Source organism: Amblyomma americanum, chromosome 7 (genome assembly GCF_052857255.1).
Source record: "Amblyomma americanum isolate KBUSLIRL-KWMA chromosome 7, ASM5285725v1, whole genome shotgun sequence".
NCBI lineage: Eukaryota > Metazoa > Arthropoda > Arachnida > Ixodida > Ixodidae > Amblyomma > Amblyomma americanum.
The window spans coordinates 5,383,315-5,405,087 of record NC_135503.1 but is presented as its reverse complement, the minus strand read 5'-3'; the positions used below and the strand labels follow the sequence as shown (position 1 = coordinate 5,405,087).

The following is a 21,773-nucleotide window of genomic DNA, read 5'->3' as shown; positions in this document are numbered from 1 at the left end:
TGCATATTTAAAATTTTTTTCATATAAAAACATGACAAAAATATTCTAACACTTAACAAGCAATGTCCCTGCAATAGCAGACATATAAATGCAAAGCAACATGCCTGGAAAGCAGCCTTGAGAAAACCGCAGCCCAGCAGTTTAGACATGCACCAGCAAGTCAATGTGCACAAGCGGAGGAGCTATGGGAGATTCTAGCATAGCAATGTTCACGGTCCCCATAAGAGCTAAGTAGTTTCGCTCGGCACGCATGCGTTTCTCCCCAAGATGCTTTCAGGCACGAAACTAGTAAAAAAACTTCTAAACAGTAACTATATAATCAACAACGGGGAAAAAAGAAGAATGTCAATGAACAATGCTGCCTGGCAACAAGAACTAACAGGTGTCGGCCCAGTGCAACAAGCGTTCAGAGTCAAAAGAGCCTCTGTGGCATGGGCACATGTGGGTGAAAAAAATAAGGGTGTGAAGGAGAGCGCCTCCCAACTTTGGCGCAGCGAATCGTGAAGAGGAGAGATTCAGAGTATGCACAACGTCTCAAATGGAGAAGGCGGAACAGAGGAGCGAGTGCTGTGTGTGTGTACGGAGGAGTAGGAGGAGGAGTAGTAGGTTCCAGGGCCGGCTCATAGCGTGTCCCCTCTCTCTCTAGATTCGTCAATGGGACATCCTGCAGAGAGACACAAAACACTAGGTGTTACCCCCGGGCTGTTCAGAATTTTAAAAGGAAGAAAAAGGTTTAGGGTTGAAAAAGATGCAGCCAATTAATGCTTGGCAGAGATAGCAAAGTCAAAAAGCCACAAAAGCCAATGTGCCTAGCTTGAAGAACAGGTCCTATACTTTCCCCCACCAACAAGAAGCGGCTTTTAATGAGGAGTCATGAGGGACGATTTAAAAATTTCACTAAGAAAAGAAAAAACAGCGGCACTGGTGCTTTCTTTATTATCTTTACGGTCCATTACATCTGGCACAGAGCACACAAACTATGAGCAGCAGACAACAATGTTTTTTCACGGTTACGCCTGTACGTCCTCAAGCAATGCCAACTCTACCAACAATAAAGGGCAGAAACCACTAGAATCTGATTCAACATCCAGCTAAAACCAAGATAAAAATATATGGCATGTTATTGTAAAAAAAAAAGTGCTGTTAAGAGTTGCAGCCCATATACTGAGCTCAAAACTATTTCAGACCAGATAAGACAAAAGAAAAAAAAAAACCTCCTCCACTAAAAAGTTCTACACTGGAAACAAGTGAAATACTCTAGCGACTACTCCATCAAGCGAGCCGCCTGCAGTGCTTGAACTAGTTACTAAATGAAGGTTTAGAATAAACGCTAAAAAAATACCGTAACATTTGTCACAAATGATGCTGACTTTCAGCACTGTGACACAATAGCACTACATCCGTGAGTGAGATTCGCATCCCGTACATCCCTCGTCCATAGCCAAGACTAAAGTGGGTGGTATACTGGTAGCAATGTTACTCGCTTGACAGAAACAGAAATAAGAACAGTGACTACAGCACACTGGCAATGTTTAGATCAGCTTTACACAGTTTTAAAGGTATACTGAGAATAACCTTGAAACTGTGCACAAAAAATGAAAGTCAAAAGGAAAGAGGCCACACACACAGAGCACTCAGTGTGTCCTCTTTCTTATTGACCTTCGTTTTTTGTGCAGTTTTGAAGATGAACGATTCACACCAACTAGCCCGCCAGAAAACAATGACAACTCCATCCAATTTCTGCTCGAAGTAAAAATAGATTCCATAGATCTTTCTTAGTGCGTTGATGTTTGTACAGGACCAAAATATGCATCTATTACTGAGAAAATTGCATTTCAAGTTCGCCCCACAACTCGATTCAAACTAGTGACATCTACACCGAAAAGGAACTCTGATCACTGTTTTGAAACGAATGGCACAGCGGTCTCCAGGATCCGCAGCACAAAGACTGCCTCAAAGCACCGCAGTTTACTCTTGAAATTGTATGGTGTTGGTGATGCCTGCATTTTATTTTCTCCTCTTTTAGTGACAGTCTTTGTCGTCAGAATGCAGTAATCTGCAGATATAGGCCAGCTTCAATTTGTCTTCAGTGACCTTTTAACACATCCTGGCCTGCAAGCAGATTACATTTTTTCTTTTTTCACAGAAATTCAGGGACAGAAGCCTCAAAGGTGAGGTACAAGTATTCCAACCCTTTCTTCGTAGCTGACAACCATGCTGCTTGAAAGCATAAGCAGTTCCTTTACATCTAGCACAAAGCACTCAAACTATGAGCAGATCTAGACTTTAAACCAATGATTCTTTTAACAATTCTTATGTTTCTCACAGGCGCACGCTGTTGGCTGTTCTGTCGGTTATTCACCGTGTGCAGCAATGTGCATTAGCACAAGTCTCTTTCTTGCAGTCGCTGACAGAAAGGCCATCAATAGTTGCATGAATACATAACGCACACATTTTTTTTCAACAGACTGGACATGCCAGAACTGCTTTCAAGCATTGTTTCCAGCTGTAGCAGCCTCTAACCAAAGCCTGCGGTTTCAATGTACTCAGCGCCCCACCCCTTAAGAGTGAAAGAATATACCGAAATTGTTATAAGGGCAGCATCATGAATACATATACTTATGGCAGGATAACCTGACTGCCAACCGACATATCTCATGCTTGTGTGTCTGCCAAAATTTACTGCCTGGACACCAGGCGAGAACAGTACTCAAACAACATGGTGCCCTTGTGCCAACAGGCTTCACTGTTCCACTGCTACATTACCGGTGAGAACTGTGTTCGAGTGTTTCTCTCCGACAGAATAAAAAATTTACCATACCATTACCGCAATAGCAGCAACAGACGTTTTTCGCGTCACGGCAGGCGAAAGAACATGTTGAGGTGATCCTGGTGTCAAGTAGAACATGTACTGGGGCAAGTTGGTGCATAGCTTGAGTAGATGAGACATGAGACAGGCAAAAAGCACCTGTCTCGTGCTATTCTTTGTCGGTGTGCTGTCTTTTGTGCGCTTCATCTACTCAAGCTAGCCTGGTGTCAACTTTGCTCTTAGAGCCCAAGGTATGCCGCACCGATTAGACACATAATGAAAGGCCTCAACATGGCAAACACACCACAAGGATATTTCAGCCTCAAAATTTTACACTCAGGCTCCTGAATCTTGGCAATGCTCTGTAGATCCCCGAAAACTAAAGCCAACGCCTTGCGACGTGCACTGTCCAGGCAGCGGGGATGTCCTGCTAGAAGAGAACTGTGAAATGGGGGAGCCAAGAAGTGCGATGAGACTCACATTTGTCAACCGGCCTGTCCAGGGGCTCCACGTAGTTGGCTGGAAAGAGCCCCACCCGGCCTGCCAGCTCCCCTTTCCACCAGGAAGCGTCATCTTTGCTCAACACAACCAGGACGTCTCCCTTCTGGAAGGACAACTCATCCTCTTGTTGCCCAATGAAGGGAAACAGGGCACGCACTTGTTCTGCAGGGAGGCAAGAATGGCGAGATGAACATCAGTCAGGAATCATCCACTTCAATCGCTAGACTGCTGCAAAAGTTGGAAACAACACAAAACTTAGTAAATATAAAATGGTCAATAAGTGGGTTCTCTCAGACAGATTGTCTTTTACATTTTTTAAAAATCTTTTAGAGCTGGATTATGCCAGGCATGAACTGCCATCAAACGCCTCCCTGCTCCAGCTTGGAGCTCCGCAAGCTTGGAGCACAAAGAAACATTTCTAAGTGGGAACCCAATGTGCAACATGCACTGGTCATTTTGTTGAAATGTCTTCTTTGTTCACTGTGTCTCAATTGCTTTTATTTTGCCACAAATTGCAATGTTATAACTGCATAAACAAGAATCATCCATATCTTGCCATGGCTGGTGATCCCTTTCCAAGTTGAATATAAGAGTGGCAGCAGACAGTGGGACAACCTCGCCATGTCCTGCTGCAAACTGCACTAACACGTCAGTTAAACGAAATCAAACTCAGTTTAACTTAGCAGCTTACTAATTATCGTGCATTTGCCTCTTTTCCAGCAGCAAAAAGGAAAAAAATTCCCACAAGCACCCATTATCAAATTTTGCTTAAAGTTTTCACTCATACGTCTGGTATACACATTCAGTCGATCCCGGAAATCCTGAACTCAAAGGGGATCCCAATAGTTTGATACATCCATAGTTCAGATAAACTTATCTATAACCCACAAGCATGAATACAGAGCATGCACCCACATTAGTGGCATGTTTCCTGCAGTAATGTGCTGCCTGCCAGCATGCTGGCAGCACGCTGCTCATAGTGTGTCGCTAGGCCTAGCCCACTTTGCGTCAAAGCCGCAGTGCACGGTGCTTTGAGAGAAGCCACCGCCAATCATAAGTCTAATTCTGTTACCAATACACTATAAAAACAATATCTCAATTAAAATTAGGGTACAGTTGATTCCTGTGTTGCCTTCAGCAGCGAAGAAGGTCATATGTAAGCTGCTGCAAACCTTTGATCAGGTTGACTGGCTTAACGAATTGGAAAAAACAGCGCAATCAAAGACGAGACACAAGAGAAGCACAAAACACCAGCGCCGGTGTTTTGTGCTTCTCTTGTGTCTCGTCTTTGATTGCGCTGTTTTTTCCAATTCGTTAAACATGTACCAACCAGCCCGTATTTTCCCTCTTCTTGACTGGCTTCATCGCATGACAACTGGTGCACTGTAGTGTCGTGTTAAAAATAAGCACGCCAGACCAAAGGCCACACTTCAGCACGCCCCACGTACACCTCGTCACATGGTTTTACAGTGCCAGTGCTGTCAGCAGGTGCCGAAGGACGCGCAGCTGATCTGGCTTCGTGCATGAAAAGTGACCGTGGAAACGCCATTAGCAGAAGTGCCACTTGCACTGGTGTGGCACACGGTTCAATTTATCAAATGTTCCATTGAACAGAAGTTCAATAAACAGAAACAACACTGCTATACTTCTGCATGCGATATTCAAGACGACATTCTGACAGCTCGATACAAGCAATAATTCAATATATCAATGATATTTAAATGCAGAGACAAAAGAGCTGAAGAGTGAGAACAGGGCACCCTAAATGCAAACACAGTAAACGTACATAGTGTAAAGGTATGAAAATAATGCAGTGGGCCGTGAAAGGAACCAACAGACAAGCCAGAGATTATGACTGGCATAACAAATTACAACTTCAGTAAAGCATGTAAGGCATCAGAGAGAAGCATTTTCAGTGGAAGCTCGCTAATTCAAATCTTATTAATTCAAACTGTACGACTTGGTCCGTCCAGGCACCTTTGGAGTCTATGCAAACAAAATGTAGCCCATTAATTCAAAAGTGAATGGGCTGCACAACCGATAATTCGAACTACGCCCCGCCACGCCTGGGGAGGCCCGGGGAGGCACGCAGTAATGCCCCCACGAGGCTGCTCCGTTTCTTTGGGGCAGATGTGGAGACAGTAAAATTGGAGCGAGGACTGGATAAACGGGGACGGGGCGGCTCTCTCTGTGTTGGCGGGCAGCATTGTGACACACGCTTATGCATGACCTGCGAGATTTGTAGCCGGCTGTTGCTTGTAAACGCTGATCTTGAAGACTTCAGTGGCTTTTGTTGTGTGATAAATGACACGACCAACGGCGAGATACAGAAAAGCGGGCGCCTGGCAGGGTCTCCGGCACTGCAAATACAAAACTACCTCCATGACCTCCAAGATCCGTACATGCCTGCACTTTCATAGAGTTGAAAGGCTGCAGTAGCATGGTGTGATAGCTTTAGTTGTTGAGCGATAGATGATGCAACCGGCGGTGAGATAGAGAAAATTATGCATGTCGCAGCGACTCTGACCACTCCGGCACCTCGGCACTCCGAATCCGAAATCACGCAGTCGTGCACAGAACCGTGACTTGTGCGAAACGAAGTGGGGCTTTAGGTGATGTTTGCGCATCTTTGTCTTGATTTCCCAGTGCCGTTCGTGTCACATTATGTGCGATTGCATGCAGCCATAGTGGTGAAACTAGGTGGTGTGCACATGGTGTAGTAATTAAGAAATATCGTCCATGTGCGGTAATTTTCGAGCCAAAACGCCTCACAAGAAGGTTGAAACCATGCATGAAGTCAATGGCGGTGCATTATCGAAACAGGATATTTCCAAAACGCACTTAGCATTTTGCGACTCGGGGGCGGAAGGCTGGAAAATCGAGCAGCGTACATGCAACCATCTTGGTGACTTTCGCTTTTCGACCTTAATGGCCATGCAGCCTCCGCGACTCGCAATATCACACTTGGGAGTCTCGGAAGTTGTGCTGTTTTGGCCAAAAGGCGGCAGCTGAGGGTCAAGTCGCACGCTCCTCGATATTCCAGCCTTTGCAACTCCGGTATGGCTCTCCGCTGCGCAAATTTTGTGCAGTTTTGTGCAGTGTGCAGTTTTTAAGGCAAAGAAGAGGCCTTCCAATAAGTTCGGGCTGTAGCGCCACCATCTAAGCTCTCGCAAGGAAGACTAAGCAGTGGGCTTGCACAGGGCAGAATGCTCGGGACCTTTGCTTCAGCCAGACGCTCATGCTGTCACTCTGCTCTGCCAATCACTATGTCAGCAAGTCCTCTAATAAATGCAGCTGGACAGAATTAAGGTGGTGGCCGCTGCCTTCCGGAAAAAAAAAAAGAAGAGCAAAAGGTGACCACTGAATATTATTTCAGAACAATAAAATAGGGTGATCTCACTACCTGGCTGCTTCCCGATTGCAGTGAACCCCATATGCAGTGCACTTTTGTTATTTCGAACTTTGGTTAATTTGAACTGTGTCCCCGTGGAATTCGAATTAATGAGCCTTTACTGTAACATGTTCAGACCAAAGGGGTAATATGTAATATGCCATCGGTGAATGAAATGCGTACACACGTTAAACTTGCCCTGCTGCTAAAATTCGTTTTGTGCAAAATTTCCTTCATGAAGCCCTCCGTGGAACAGATCACACACAAGTGAACCATAAAGAAGAAAAACATCACAGCTAAAAGATATGGGAGACAAAAAAAGATGGTGAGGATATGGCTGGCACACACTTTCTTTGAACATAATTTGCAATTTGATTGAGCGCCAAGTGATGCCAGCAGTGCCACAGAAGTTCCTGTTTACTACAAACGAACTGCCACCACAACTAACCTCCACGAGAGCTGGAGCCGAATGCTGTCGGAACGGGCGAGTTCCGGCTGCTGTTTGCCCCACTTCCTCCTAGGACTTTCACGTAAGTAGCAGGGAACCAGCCAGTCTGTCGCTTCTTTCCTTTGACCTACACATGTGGAGAGCAGAAGGAAACGTGACGCTGCCTTTGACTTTTGCCCTTCAGCCATCACCACTGAAGGCAATGAACCAACGATAGACATTTCTCACAGATGCCAAATTGTGGTGGAACAAGTGCAAACAGACGTTATCAATAAACACTATCCACTTGCTATAGTACAATACAACAAAGCACTTTGGTTGATGAGGACTGCTACCCTCATGCATACAGAGAATAAGTGCAAACAACACAGCTTTCTTTTTCATTATTCAAGCCGACAGTTATGGACAACACATTTGGAGAGATGTGCACAGAGTTTCCAAACCCGCTTCAAAGCTTGCTTTGGTCTCGCTAAGTGCACACCCGTGAGCATTTGGAAGGTGTCCTTTTTGAGCACTTCATGGAGCAACAGACTTCATGCAAGTGCAGTGCCCACCTGAAGCTCTCCTTCCCACCAGCCACTGTCAGTCTTCTTCCGCACTTGAATGAGCTGTCCTTTCTCCAAAGTCAGCTGCTCAGGACCAGTCGCCTTGTATGGAGCTATGACTGACACAATCTCTGGCTTCTTTGTTAGCTTGGAGTTCTGCAGGGCAGCGGAAAGGCAGCACACGGTAAGAACCTTGACGTGGGCTAGTCGGTCAGTAACCGCCATGGAGTCGCATAAGCAGCATGAAAAAGACTGGGTCAACGACAGACAAAGGACAGATCCAAGTGGTGCTCCCTAGTCTACAAATTAAAGAGTACAACTCTATCTAGAGCATCCCAAAGGTAAGCATGATGTAATTTGAGTGCCTGTTCTGATAAACCAGCCTTTCGAAATGTCCAAAGGGGACTTCCAACAGTCATGAAGTAAACTACGATTTTATTCTGAAGGATTAAAGTGTAAAAAGTGAAAATCAAGCCAAATGAACTGTGTATGGGCTTTAACTCATGCCTTCAAAGCTTAAATATCGCCAAAAGCTCCATTTTATTTATATTAATGCTTGTTAATGAATTAGGCAGATGAAGCATGTAAAAAAATCACTAGCTGACTTGCACGCAATTTTTGTGAGCAAAAAATACAGCGCTTTGCTGGCGCCATTTGAGCAAAGGATTTCTTTTTCCAGTAAATTGTCAAAGGCTGCAACATACCTAAGAGCAGAAATAAAACATGATCATGCTAAACAAGCATCAGCAGCTCACTCATCATATAAGTGAAGAAAGATTCACAGCAGCTGACAAAGGCATGTTTTTCAAGTAGTGTAAAAAAAAAAAAAACTTGACAGGAATTTACCTTTATCTTCCCATCACTTTGTGGTGTCTCTGGCCTTGCCGGCTGCAACATTACAAAAAAAATGGAAAGCTCTCAGCACAACGACAAATGCCTGCATTCAGGACACGTGGACACCGCCAAGTGGATGCGTTTATGACAAGCCAAGGTGAGACAGGCTAAACAAGTGTAGGTACTATGCTCTCAACATTCACAAAGGGTAATTGAACAAAGAATCGTGCTGCCCACAGTCAACAGGCCAGATCTATGTCCACCAATGCAAGTTATCCTCAGGGCAGCAGACAGTACAGGTGTCAAAGCAGAGCCTGTGGCAGTGTTTTTCAAACAGCTAAATGACGTTTATTCATACAGTTGAATAAAAATGTTGTGGAATAAAAAGTATTGTGTGAATACAAATTTAACCATTTTAACACAAGGTTAAACACCACCCATACCAGGGTGAAGGCCACATTTTGTGAAAGACAAATACATAGACTGCAAATGTGGCAACTTTCTGGTTCCAAGCGTCATAACTCCACTAGGTCATTGGGTGGGACAAGAAAAAAAGGATTGGGGGTAGGGGGCAGCTGAAGTAATAGCAACAATAATATGGCAATGGTAATAAGGCAAACAGAACAGACCAACCCAACTTGTCATGCATGGTGACTACGGTGCCACCCTATGGCAACTTGCTGCTCAAGTGACATGAACCCACGAGATACCTTGCTTTAAAGCAATTTATTATCAGAAGTAACAAACAAAAATGAAAACATTTTATAACGCTTAGAACAAAATACAATGGTTTTCTATCATTTAACTTCAGACAACTCTGTGACAAAAAAAAAAATGCCTGCAAAGTTTACATAAACCAGTGAGCAGTTTAAACACTGGTCACAAAAAGGAATCTAAGAGAGTATAAAGAAAGGAAGGCCAGAAAGGATGGCCAATCCAGAGAAGGGCAAAAATGCCCCATAAGGCTGGCACCAACACTCCAAAGAACAAACTTCGTTACAACAAAATAAAGTCACTAGCAAGACTATAAGGCCAAAAGTACAAATAAACAATGGTGAGTACAGAGTGGACAAAAGAAGCATTAATGGCAACATGTCCCAGTACACAGGTTAATGACATGCAAAAAAGAAGTTTGGAAAACAGAGGTTACAAGTGCACCATAATCATAGGTAATTGATTTGAATCAACTGCTAAAAAGTTTGGTCACGCACAAACAATACCAACAGAGGCCTGCTGCACGTGAACAAAAGAGAAGCAGGAAACAAGTGTGCCACAAGGGTGCCATGAAGGTGTCTTAAAAGCTTTCGAAAGGAATTTGCAATGCTTTTCCCATCTCTAAACACAGCACGGAGGTGATCTTCCTGCAAGGCGAGTAGCGTGCAATGCAGCATCAGCAGCGGGGTTGTGAGTGGCAGCTGATCAAGAAGAAGCCAGGGCTCAGAAAACCAAGAGATCTACCTCCACTCCAGTGAGGCCCAATTCTTCGTTGGTCGGCAGCGCGGAAGTCGCGCTTGGAGGAATTTCCTCAGCAGCCGACGCTGCTTTCTCCTCCTCCTCCTTCAAGGGAAAGGACAGCAACACTATGGCCCATGCCAAGTGGAAAAAGTACCTTGGGGCAACGCCCAGTATAAACACACGAGTGCAGACTGCAGAAGCACACTCATAATGAGCACTGCCACATCTGGTAACATGGGTGGCACTATCTAACAACTGCCACAGCGGCCCTGGGCTCAAAACGCAGTGTGATGAAAAAGAGAAACTTCACTTTATCTTGAGTGACCAATAAAACTGTTTATAATATTTTCTAATGTATCGCAAAGTGTGGTATGAGGCTCCAAGCCTGACATCCTCCAAAAGTTGAGATGAATGACACTACCCATGCTGTCATATATGGCAGATGCATGATCTCGTGCACTGATCGAGTATATATCTACCCGTGAAGGAAAATTGACAGTTTATATTAAGCAGTAAAAAAACAACCACTGCGTGACTTCCTGCAAGCGCAACGAAGCTAAAAACACTCTTCGTCTTGCCATTACATCAAATCAAATTACCATAAGTTGACAAAGCTTTGGCTGTAGGAAATTTCTGGCCCACTTTGATGCATTGGAGATCCGAAGATGTGATAAAAGTTTACCAAAATGCCATTAATTCACTGTCACCATGTAACACAGGTACCAATTTTTTCCAAACAAAAATATGCTCAAATGCCTTCAGCCACAAACCTGCAGAATACTGTTTGCAGAAAAGTCCGCTTAATTGGAATTAATACTATTTTATTTATTTTAACTAGTGCAACGTCTGCTCCGTACACTTAAAGGTCCCCTAAAAAGGAATCTGAACTCGTCTTTTTGCCCCGGCAACTCTATCTACACGTTCCAGGAATTCTTAGAAACTTCGAATTATTGTCCTGTGCGCCCGATTGCCCTAATTAAATTGGATTAAGCGTCCTGGCTCCCACCTTTTTTTAACTCAACGCGGTACGAGGAGTCAACCAACACGTCAGCCAGTCCCATTTCTGTGAATACACAGTTTAAGTAGCAGACAATATAGCCGCAAATCAGGCCCACGGAAATAAAGATACACGTGGACTCTGATTTATTTATCACTCTGCCGATGGCAGAGCAGCAAGCCGCCACGGGACTGGCTGACGCGTTGGTTGACTCCTCCTACCTACCCTGTTGAGTTAAAAAAAGAAAAAGGCGGGAGCTGAGACGTTTAATCCAATTTAATTAGGACAATCGGCCACACAGGACAATAATTCGAAGTTTTTAAGAATGTCTGGAACGTGTAGAGTTCCCGCAGTAAAAAGACGAGTTCAGATTCCTCCTTCGTGCACCTTTAACAACAAAAAGAGGAGATGTCTCGCTCACTGGCAACAGAATGAAACTCCAATTTGCACTTTCCAATGTTTGAGGTGCAGCCCAGTTCCTAAATAACATTTTGAACAATACATACTCAATAAAATAAAAGCAACATCAGTTATTGTGTAAAAGTAATTCAAAAGAAGAGAAAGGCGATCTCTCTCACTTTATGAAGTCCACCGTCCTCTGCCATGCCACATAACTTGCGTCATACACAGCACATTATTTCCTCAACGCCTTTAGCTCGTTCACGGCAGTTAACAGCCACTGTGATTCCCACTTACAAATGCAGTACCCCAAGCAACAACTGCCATCCCTCAGCAATGCTCCGGGCCCAAGTATCTCACCTTCACCTCTGGCTCGTAGGGGCGCACATAGTTGCTGGGGAAGATTCCCGTCTGGCTAGCCAGTGTTCCTGTCCACCACTCCCCTTCCTTCTTGCTCACGCTGATCACATCACCGGCATTGAAGCTCAGGTCACCGGGCTCCTGAGACTGGTAGGCGTATAGGGCAATGTACTTCTCCTCAGCTGCCACTGTAGGGGAAAAGCAACCAGGCCATGCTGCACCATGACTGGCCACATGGCATATCACAAGCCATGACTGTGACAAATGAGTGGCTTGTCATACAGTAACACATATAAGAGCTGCCTGTTCTTGCTGCAATAATCTACAGATTATTTCTGAACTCACCAAACTACCTTCACGCAGTAGCATGGGTAAAATGAAAGCATACCGACCTTGTAGCAACATGTCTAACTTTTTCTGTGATGCATGATCATGTTTCAAGTGTATACTACCAGCTAAACTTATATATGCATTTTAAAAACTAAACAAAGCACTGCATCCAAATACAACAGGCATCTGACAAACAGCTGCAGTTAGCACTCACAACACCCACACCAAAATTGGGAATTTTTGTGAAATGTTCCCGAAATTCGGGGTTAGTTTTTGTATTTTGCACTTTATTGTCAACAAATGCTGCAAATCAAATCCCATATTCAAAACAACTAGTAACGAGCAGTAACTGTCTCACTCTCGCTGGACACCTGAACCAAACAGCGAGTGCGAATGGGCAGGTGAAAGAAGGGTGGAAAGGTCCAGATTCATTTCAACCACCTGGGGTTCTTGAATGTGCACTGCCACTATAAAGCAAATGAGCAGCTTTGCACACTTCACCTCCACCAACACGCGGGCACTCCAGCTGGGACATATTAACTTGAAAAAATGTGTGCACAGAACACAAGGGAGTGCACAAAAGGCAAGAAAACTGTAGCTGCTACTTGATATGACAGCCTGTACACGTGCTACTGAATGTGGGCAAAGAGAATTTAAAACCAGACCTGGGAAGTCAGACGGAGGTTCAGGAGGCACGTCACCATATTCTTGCGAATCAGCGACCTGGTTGCTGAAATAATTAAAAAAAAAAAACGAGTTCAACGTCGCTTAGCAGAAGGAGTGTAAGAATATTTTTGTTTAGTTTATAATGTGATAGTTGCAGCTCAACTCTGCTACAATGAACACCACTACAGCGAAATTTCTGCCACAACGAAGTATTTCCAATTTTCCAAAAGCAAAGCATATAAATCAGTGCAATTATTTTGTCCACAACGAACAATTTTCAGAGTGCAGTTTAGTTCCAACAAAGTTTTTACATGTAAGCAGCCAATTTCTTTTTTTTTTTGTGCATCCAAACGAGCACGCACAGTTCAATATATTGTTTGGTTTCACCAAAAAAAGCTTCCCAAGTCACTCTGCACTTTCGGTGACGCTGCTGACATTCTCAGCAGAATCGATTATTATTTTGCAGACGTGTGCATGCATTCCTGCACATGGCTGCCTGCTGAAAGCTCAGACCCCGCGCATGCGACCCGAGGCCACTGGTGCAAGGTGGCTTTTGGCATGCCCACTTTTTCGCTTGCTTTGCTGGCAAAGCCGTGAACAGAAATCAGTTGTAAGTTCATTTCAACGTGTAGTTACTGTGCCGGCAGTAACACGTAACAATGTTAGATCATTTATGATAAGCGGTGGCAAAGTGCTTACACAGCAGCTTCAAAGCAGAGTACGTTAGGCCTAGCTACAATGAGCTAATGGTGCGCACCCAATCCGCTCGCCCCCAGCGCGCTAGCGGTTGGCACGTCACTGTAGGTTGCCCGTTGCTTGATGGGTGTCCCAAGCATCGCATCCATCGATTCTGATGTGCACGTCACACGAGCACATGTGCACCTTGTCGACACCGAAATGCCTTCGGGTGGCTTTCCCTCAATACGATCTCTAGCAGCAGTTTGAGATTTCCCGAGAACCACGAAAATTGCTCCATGGTGGTGATTTCGATATGGTGAGACACTGAAGCTACAGATTTAAAAAAAATGTTGTTCATAACGGAGTTTCTATCAACAATATTTTCGCGGGCCCCATGAATTTCGTTGCAGCAGGATTAGACTGTACGGCAGTCAGCATCATCCTCATGCTGACTACGCCCACTACAAGGCAAAGATCTCTCTTATGTCTCTCCACTTAACCCTGTCCTATGCCAGCTGCGGCCGCCATATCCCCGAAAACTTCTTAATCTCATCCACCCACCGAACTTTCTGCCGCCCCTGTACGCTTGCCTTCTCTTGGTATCCACTCCGTTACCATTAAACGGGCTCTGAAAGGCACTCTAATAAAGTTGCAGTATGGCTGGGATGTTAAAGCACGCCTCTTCATGAATACTGTCCAGCAAGGAATTTTCTAATGCGCTTTTTAGAAGCCGAGTTATCTGCAGTCAAAATTTGAATTTCAGTGTCTTCACGCTTTTCCCTCTCCTCTCATCACTTTTCTCACGCTGGAAGGTCGGCGCTTCTCCGCCGGCCCCATCTCCGGGGGCAAAGCTTCGTCTTCATTTTAGAGGAAAAATACAGCGCGAACAGAGACGCCGAACGAAGAAGAGGTGCACAACACAAGCGCTGCCTCGCAACTAAAATTTTATTTAGGAGGAAACACATATAAAAGAAACTGAAAAACTTTCTATCCTACTACAGCAAAGCTTCGTGACCCGCCGGAGCCATACGGCTAATTGGCCGCGGCCTTGGTAGCTGCCTGACGCCTTAAAGAATCTAACCAGTGGCCACCGCTCAACATGTATACGTAGATGCGAGCGACGGAGGAGGGTGCGAGCATGAAAAAGATGAAAAAGTCGCTGGGAAGGGCTCGTCAACTTTCGCGCGATTGTGGGTCCTCTGCTGCGTGTATAAGTATTTTTGGGGCTCAGGTTTTCATGACAACACAATGCAGTGATTAAGCGGGTTGATGTACTTTCCTTAGAAGGTGTTTCAGAGCAACTTTAAAAGGACCACCTGTTGTCTTGCCCTCGCATTACATGCTCTGCCCAAGTCGACTTCATCCTCCCGATTTTGACTAGGATGTCATTAACCTGAGTTTGTTCCCTCACCGACTCTGCCCACTTCCGGTCCCTTAATGTTACACACACCATTTTTCTTTCCATAGCTCTCGTCTGTTGTCCTTCATTAATTAAGCTAAACCCTTTTCGTTAGCCTCCATGTTTCTGCTCCATGGGTAAGTACCGGCAAGATACAGCTGTTGTATACTTTTCTCTTGAGGGATGCTGAGTACAGTGCACCACATCAAATGCTACCCCAAAAAGGGAGGGGTGTGCCCACTTCTGCTTTAACCACAACCAAAAACCACAGCTGATCGAATTTACTTTATTGTACTTACTTGTTGAATGTCTTCATGGGGCCAGATATGAGCCTCACATAAGACTTCGGAAACCACCCCACCTAAAAGGTGCATGAGACAGAGCACTTGAGAAAGTAAATGCCAAACATTGTGAGGTAGTTTTTTACATGCAGAAAAAATGCTCACAGCACTGTAATAAAGCATTAATCTCAAAAGAAATTAAAGTTACAACACGAGACCAAAGAAAAGTCAGTAAAGGAGCCAAAAATTAAAAGAAAATCACAAATTTGAAACCAAGCTTTTTACTAATAGAAAAAGAAATCAGCAAACAATTCAATTATGCATCACTGTAAGAAATGCCAGTTAAGTAATCGGCTATAAAAGAGAACAGTTTGCAGAGGCAAAATATTGTGCAAGTTGAACAGTTAACAATGTGGGGGAAGGGTTTCCAGAAAGGCACACATTCAGAAGGCCTCACAGTCTGCATGAGGGCAAACCTTCACGACTGAGTTCTGAGACACTTGCCTTTCCCTGAAACTCCCCGTACCACCACATGTCCTGCTGCTCTTTGACTGCGATGACATCGCCCTTGTTGAAGGTAAGGTGGTTCTCCTTCTTCGCTCGCCAGGGAAACAACGCCTGTGCCTGCAGGCCTTGTGGAGCAGCCTGCCCCTGAGAATGGTATGAAACAATGCGCAAAGCGAGTCAGCATGAGAGCGCGTGCACTCTGTCGGGTTCGGTACACTATGTTGCCTTGCATATGAACAAGTTTAAGAAACTGAATGCAGTGCCCATCCCGTTTACAATGGAGGCCGAATATAATGAGCCTGGATATTTCGAATCACTATCATTATACTGGACACAAAGATTATCCCCTCGAAGATCTGCAAAAATTTGCACTCTTTCAAGCTTCAGTTTCACCAGTCATCCAATATATTAAATGGCGCACCGTATCTCTGCACACGGCACTTCGCCCAATGGTGCTGTTTGATCACTTTTCGCTCACCGAGATGGGCTGGATACGCAGCCTTGGCCACCTGCTGGCAGCCCTAATGCTGTGAAATCGCGTGATGATGTGAATGTGGGGTGTGCTTAAGGGGGGCTTTTGGTCTACTGTACACATCTTTAATGCCACAACGCTGTTGTGCGGTGAGGCTAACCCAACCAAAGCCGCACTGCTCGCCAGTGGGCAGCACATCGCTGCAAGAAGCACGTCACTAGCCTGGCTGCAATGTATTCTTGCTTCTAGATTACCGATAAACTTATCTAATGCTTATCTTTATATACCAAATCATCGATATAGCGAAAAATTTTGCGATCCCCTTTGAATTTGACATATTCAAATTTGCTGTAGATTTGATATACCATTTGATATATTCAGGCCTGTCCGGACATTAGATTAATCACGAATATTTGTACCAATAGTAAAGTATTTCATATTAGGTTCAACCCGAATCTGTGGTCACCGGAAGCAAATAACATTACTGGAATGCTTCCTCTGTGTGGTTTCAGATCAGCATACCTCCTCCGCAGTAACGGCACCTTAGTATGCATGCAACCAAAGTCTCGACTCCATGGGCACCTGCTACAAGCATGCGCCACGTGCCATTGCACCCGCTTGTATGCAGGATGCAGGAGCTGGTCTGCACATGCGAAAGTGTGGTGCCCAGATCTGTACCTGCGAAGTGCCTGCCTGAGCACGCGCTGGAATTGGCAGGGCGGTGTCCATCAGTTGGAGGACACGCGGTGTGCCTCCCTTGACTTCCGTGGAAGAGTCTGAGCTGACTGCAGCTGCTCTTCTCTGCATGAATTAAGCTAATCAAGCGCAGCGGCATGAGCACGAGAGGGAGCTAGCACAAGTGCCCCTTTCAGATGCCTGATGCAGGGTGGCACCGAGAGAACAGGCACGCGGTGTGTATGCCTCCATGAAGTCATTACTTAAAAGCAGCAGTTAGAGGTCCCACACCCCACAAATATGGCAGCTACACATGCAGGTCAACTCCCCCAATTTCTGACGGCCATTTCTGCAGAAAGTCGACACAGCTTCACGAGTTTGACAAGTCTCGCATGCACTCTTTGTTTCATGTAGTGACCTGGTGTGTAGAAAAAATATGAGTTTGAAAATGCCTACTGTGCCATTAAATTTTTTTTTTTCTGCACCAAAAGTATTCAAAATATTCGCTTTGAAATTATTTGCAGAAAACTAGGGTGGTGCGAATATTTGACAATTTCGAATATTCAGTCAAATAGCAGAGTATTCGATATGCGATTTGATCCACATGTTCGGTATTTGAAACCTCAAACTATTTGTCTCGAGCGAATAACGTTTTTGAAGTCCTTGCTTCAGGTGGTTTCAGATCAGTGTACCTACTCCAGGATGGCACCGTGGCGCGTGCGAAGACAAAGCCCCAACTCCATGGACACTTCCTATGCGTACGTGCTGCTTGCGTGTGCCCCAAAGTGTATAGTGGAGAGCTCCAGATTAATCCGCAATGTCACCACACAGCACACAGGCTCTTTTGCATTTCGCCTTTATCGAAATGTGGCCACCGTAGCTGGCATTCGATCCCGCGACCTTGGGCTCAGTCGCCGAATGCCGCAGCCATTGCGGCAGGTGGAGAACAAAGTAATTTTGCTCAGTAGCCGAAAGTAATTTTTTACTCTGCATTTATGTCCGTCTGCACCCATGATGTGAGCATTGCTAGCTGTCCACCAAAATAGAGGCGAATGCCAATGCCAGAACTGGTCCTGCCAAACACAAACGTGGAGCAGTAGGAGTGTACTGAACATGCGAAGCAAATCCATGAAGTCCGAGCTCACTTCGCCGGGCACAGGAGAGGTGGTGTCCACACTGGGGGCACCTCGAGGCAGCTGGGTAAAGCAGGAGTTCTCCGAGGGCTGCAGAACATCGGGCACAGGCACCTCGTCTAGTGCCGGCTCGCGACCATTCTCCGGGGCCTCGGAAATTCCTCTACAGGCAGAAATTCCAGGAAGCGCAACTCAGGATGGAGACCACGAAGGCAGTAAACATAAAACATTGGTGAGAGAGCATAATAATGTGACTAAGGGACATTTCATATGAAACACTGCATATGAAACAGGTGGAATAGTGGAATACAGGTTCTCTGCACTGTGGCGTGCTACGGGAACAGCAGCAGAGTAGACAACATGTCATATTTCACACTGCATATTTACCATAAAAACCTGCACATAATGTGAGGTTTTTTTTCCAGATTCTAGCACGTAAAATTTCCTCCTCTATTACTATATGCAGATCCAACATATCTTTGGCCAAAATCTGCAGTTCCTGTCGCGTTACTATCGAGCGCCATCACCATCACACTTCCAGCAAGAAGAGGCACTATCTAATGGTGGCATCTACGCAAGAGCTGCTACGTGGTCTGGATGAGGTATGGAGAGCCTGCAGTGACTGCCGCCGGACACTGGCCTCTCCAGCCATGCTGTGCAGTTGGATTGATGACACTTTGGCCAGCATCCCCGAGGAGAATGCCGGTAGCGATTTCAAGAAATGTGGGATATCAAACGCGGTTGACGGTACCAAAGACGCTTCTATGGAAAGCTATCTCTGACAAGAGCCTCTCGAAAGACCACACTCAACGACAACAGTCACTAAAGCTCTGACTAAGGGCATTTCCGAAGCAGGCGCGCCTGTGCGTATGGCGGAACCGGTCTGCGCATTCTCGTGGTACAGGACACAAGTAGGCACTAGCGTGATGCCCAGATATGTACCTGCCAGATATTTGGCACCCGTGCTATGCGCATTGTATCCAGCTCGCCGTAGCGCAAAAATAGTCAGAGGACGTTCGGCTTCCACGACTTCCAGAACGTCTTTGAGCCGACTGCCTTTCCTTACTAACATATACGTAAATGAAAACTCTTTTTCTGTTTTTGCTACCCCCAAATTACACTTCGTAATACAGTAAAACCTCGTTAATTCGAACTCGAGGGGGACCGGAAAATTGTTCGAATTAAGCGGAGTTTGAATTAACAAGCGGGCACTAAAAAAAGCGGCCATCACGCCCGGCAGCACGGGCTGAAGCTAAAACAGGCATATCTGAGATCGTTATCTCTTACTACGCGCTACTACACATTTGCGGCGGCCGATTGCGCGAATTAAAATCATAGAGCCCGAATGTCGAAGGAAATAAAGTTAATTTGTTTATGCGGTTGGAGCTAACATCAAAATGCATTCACGTAAGCAGCAAGCTTAATGATTAAATGTGACACTATGCTTCAAAAACATGTTTATTAACAGCAGATTGGCAAAGCATATCAAAGAGAAAAATAATCGGTGATGCGCATTTGTTTTCGTTTTCTTTGCCGTGACTCGACAAGCATCGTCTGCAACTTGCCCAACAGCTCCAACGCAGCGTCCGAATTAACATCGGCGGAGAAGTAGCGCGCAGCCAGATCGAGTGCTGACGCTGTTTCACATGCACTTGGGGGTGGCAATGGATCGTCGCCTCTGTCGGACTCGTTGTCGCTGTCAGCTGTGCTCGCCGCGCCGGAGTTGTGCGGCATCTGGTCACCGCAGGCCGCTTCAATAATCTCGGCATCGCTTAACGGCCCCGATGTCTCCACGCCGCTGTCAACGTCTACGAAGCTCTGGAAGTCAACACCCTCCGATAAAGCAGCGTAGGCAGGGTGCAGCGCGACGGAGTCATCACACTGAGCATCCAGCTCTGCCGTGCTGCAGGCTTCTGGGCCTTCAATGAAGCCGCACTTTCGATAACAGTTCGCGACTGTGTCCGCCTTGACAGCATTCCACGATGTTGCCAGCATGTGGCAGACTCCGAGGAGATTGACGTCGTACGATTTGCCGCTGTCCATACACACAAGAATCTGCTCTAGGAGGTGGCGCCTGTACAGTGTTTTGAGGTTTTTAATAACCCCAAAGTCCATAGGCTGCAGCACAGCCGTAGTGTTTTTCGGCAGAAATGCCAGACGAATCGCCTTCAGTCCGCTGATGTCGCAATGGGCTGAACAGTTGTCGACGAACAACAGAACATTCTTGTTCTGTGCCGCGAACTTCCTGTCGAGTGTGCGCAGCCAATCCGTGAAAATTGCTCGCGTCATCCACGACTTTCTGTTCAAAGTATAATCAACAGGAAGAGTTTTTAGCCCTTTAAAGCAGCGAGGCTTCGCTGCTTTGCCTATAACTAGCAAGCGGCACCGTTCCGTGCCAGTCGCGTTTGCGCACACCAACACCGTCTCTTTCCTTGCTTCTCTTCCCGCCTGAACACGTGTCGCCTTTGTAACTGACAGTCTTGTTCGGCAGCAACTTAAAATAAAGCGCGGTTTCATCTGCATTGAACACATCGCTGAGCGAGTAATCGGCAAGGTAGTCCTTTAGTTGACCTGCTGCTACGACATGCACCGGAGGGTTGGTTCGGGCAACGAAATTCACGTCTCACCTCGTGCGTGCTGACATGCGTGCTGGCTTATTTTTTTTCTCATCATTCTGCATTTTTTAAAATTTTCAGCGCATTGTATTTGCTACGAGGTGACTTCTATATGCGAGGAGCAATGCCAGCCATCGGCGCCTAGTTCGAATTAACCGACGTGGATACCGGCATATTCGAATTATCGGGAGTTTTGACCCATTGAAATACACAGGGCTTTGCCGGGACCCGGCCGTCAGTTCGAATTAACCGGAAGTTCGAATTAAGCGATTTCGAATTAACGAGGTTTTACTGTATATGCAGGTATGTATTATATGCGGGTTTTTATGGAAAAATGCCTTCCGGTTAAAACTGAGTATCTTAAAATGACAAATGCAGACAATTGCCACTCTGTCCACTGGATGCTATCAGCTGGTAAGTAGCCCTTCAAATGCTCACTGTATTCTAGAGGGCTCTTTGCAATGAAAAGACTTCATCCTGCTATGAACTCTTGCTACGTGGACAAAGCTTACTCTATGCAATTTCCCTGTGCGTTTTCATTAATGCAAATACACAGTAAGTAACGACGTATTTGAATGCAAGATGGCAGTGCAAAAAAAGTCAGGTACAAAGAAAAGGGTGTAAGACATGCGCAGTGCAAATTACAATGCTAACAATCGTTAAGTGATTTCTGTCTGATATCAGCACAGCGCCCATGTGTGGTTAAATCTTGGTCATAACTTGCCACAATCCCTTCAACTGCCACTACAACCAAAACCAAGCCTGCAAGGACCACAGGAAGCGGGCACTCACTCCAGGGTCATCTTCATCTCGGTTCCCACAATGTGCACGGTCTCGGCTGCATTTGCAACGGCAGCAGCCGTTCCCCCATTGTCCAAGGGGAAGCCACTGACAGGTGGCGTAGTGACCACCTTCTCCACATATGACTCTGGAAACCAGCCTGTCTTGCCCTGCAGCTCTCCCCCGAGCCAACCTGGTTCCCCGTGCTGGTTCTCCTGAACCTGGAGGCAGCACAAAGGAAAAATACAATATAAAAAATGAAGCTGCATGTCAAGCCCATGCAGTTAAATGCATGCATACAAAGGAGCTCACAATGGCCAATATGTAATTTCTTATGGGGGGTGCAATCAAGCTGGTCAGGTAAATAATGGCACACAAGGGTAAAGCAGCCACATGATGGCATTCGACTTCACGTGCAGAAAGCAAGCTCACCGATGAAGAAAAGTGTGAAATGTGTAAACAGACCTCTTGCAAAACTCTATAACCCAGCTTTCCTGC

The 21,773-nt window shown here is 45.6% G+C and overlaps 1 protein-coding gene across 6 annotated transcripts in view; it reads right to left on the bottom strand.

The window, feature by feature from the left end:
• The window catches only part of Dap160 (dynamin associated protein 160), an 84,672-nt gene that overhangs the window by 37,782 nt on the left and 25,117 nt on the right, over positions 1 to 21,773 (bottom strand). For 3 of the 6 annotated variants that reach the window (XM_077630862.1, XM_077630863.1, XM_077630864.1), the window contains exons 16-26: positions 21,288 to 21,496; positions 17,893 to 18,043; positions 15,598 to 15,744; positions 15,112 to 15,173; positions 12,735 to 12,799; positions 11,740 to 11,927; positions 9,987 to 10,085; positions 8,541 to 8,582; positions 7,704 to 7,850; positions 7,150 to 7,276; positions 3,290 to 3,472 (exon numbers count right to left, since the gene is read on the bottom strand). In XM_077630862.1, the coding sequence (XP_077486988.1) occupies positions 3,290 to 3,472; positions 7,150 to 7,276; positions 7,704 to 7,850; positions 8,541 to 8,582; positions 9,987 to 10,085; positions 11,740 to 11,927; positions 12,735 to 12,799; positions 15,112 to 15,173; positions 15,598 to 15,744; positions 17,893 to 18,043; positions 21,288 to 21,496 (1,420 nt within the window). The remainder of the gene's footprint in view (positions 1 to 3,289; positions 3,473 to 7,149; positions 7,277 to 7,703; positions 7,851 to 8,540; positions 8,583 to 9,986; positions 10,086 to 11,739; positions 11,928 to 12,734; positions 12,800 to 15,111; positions 15,174 to 15,597; positions 15,745 to 17,892; positions 18,044 to 21,287; positions 21,497 to 21,773) is intronic. The other 3 variants (XM_077630865.1, XM_077630866.1, XM_077630867.1) reach the window with 1 other exon arrangement.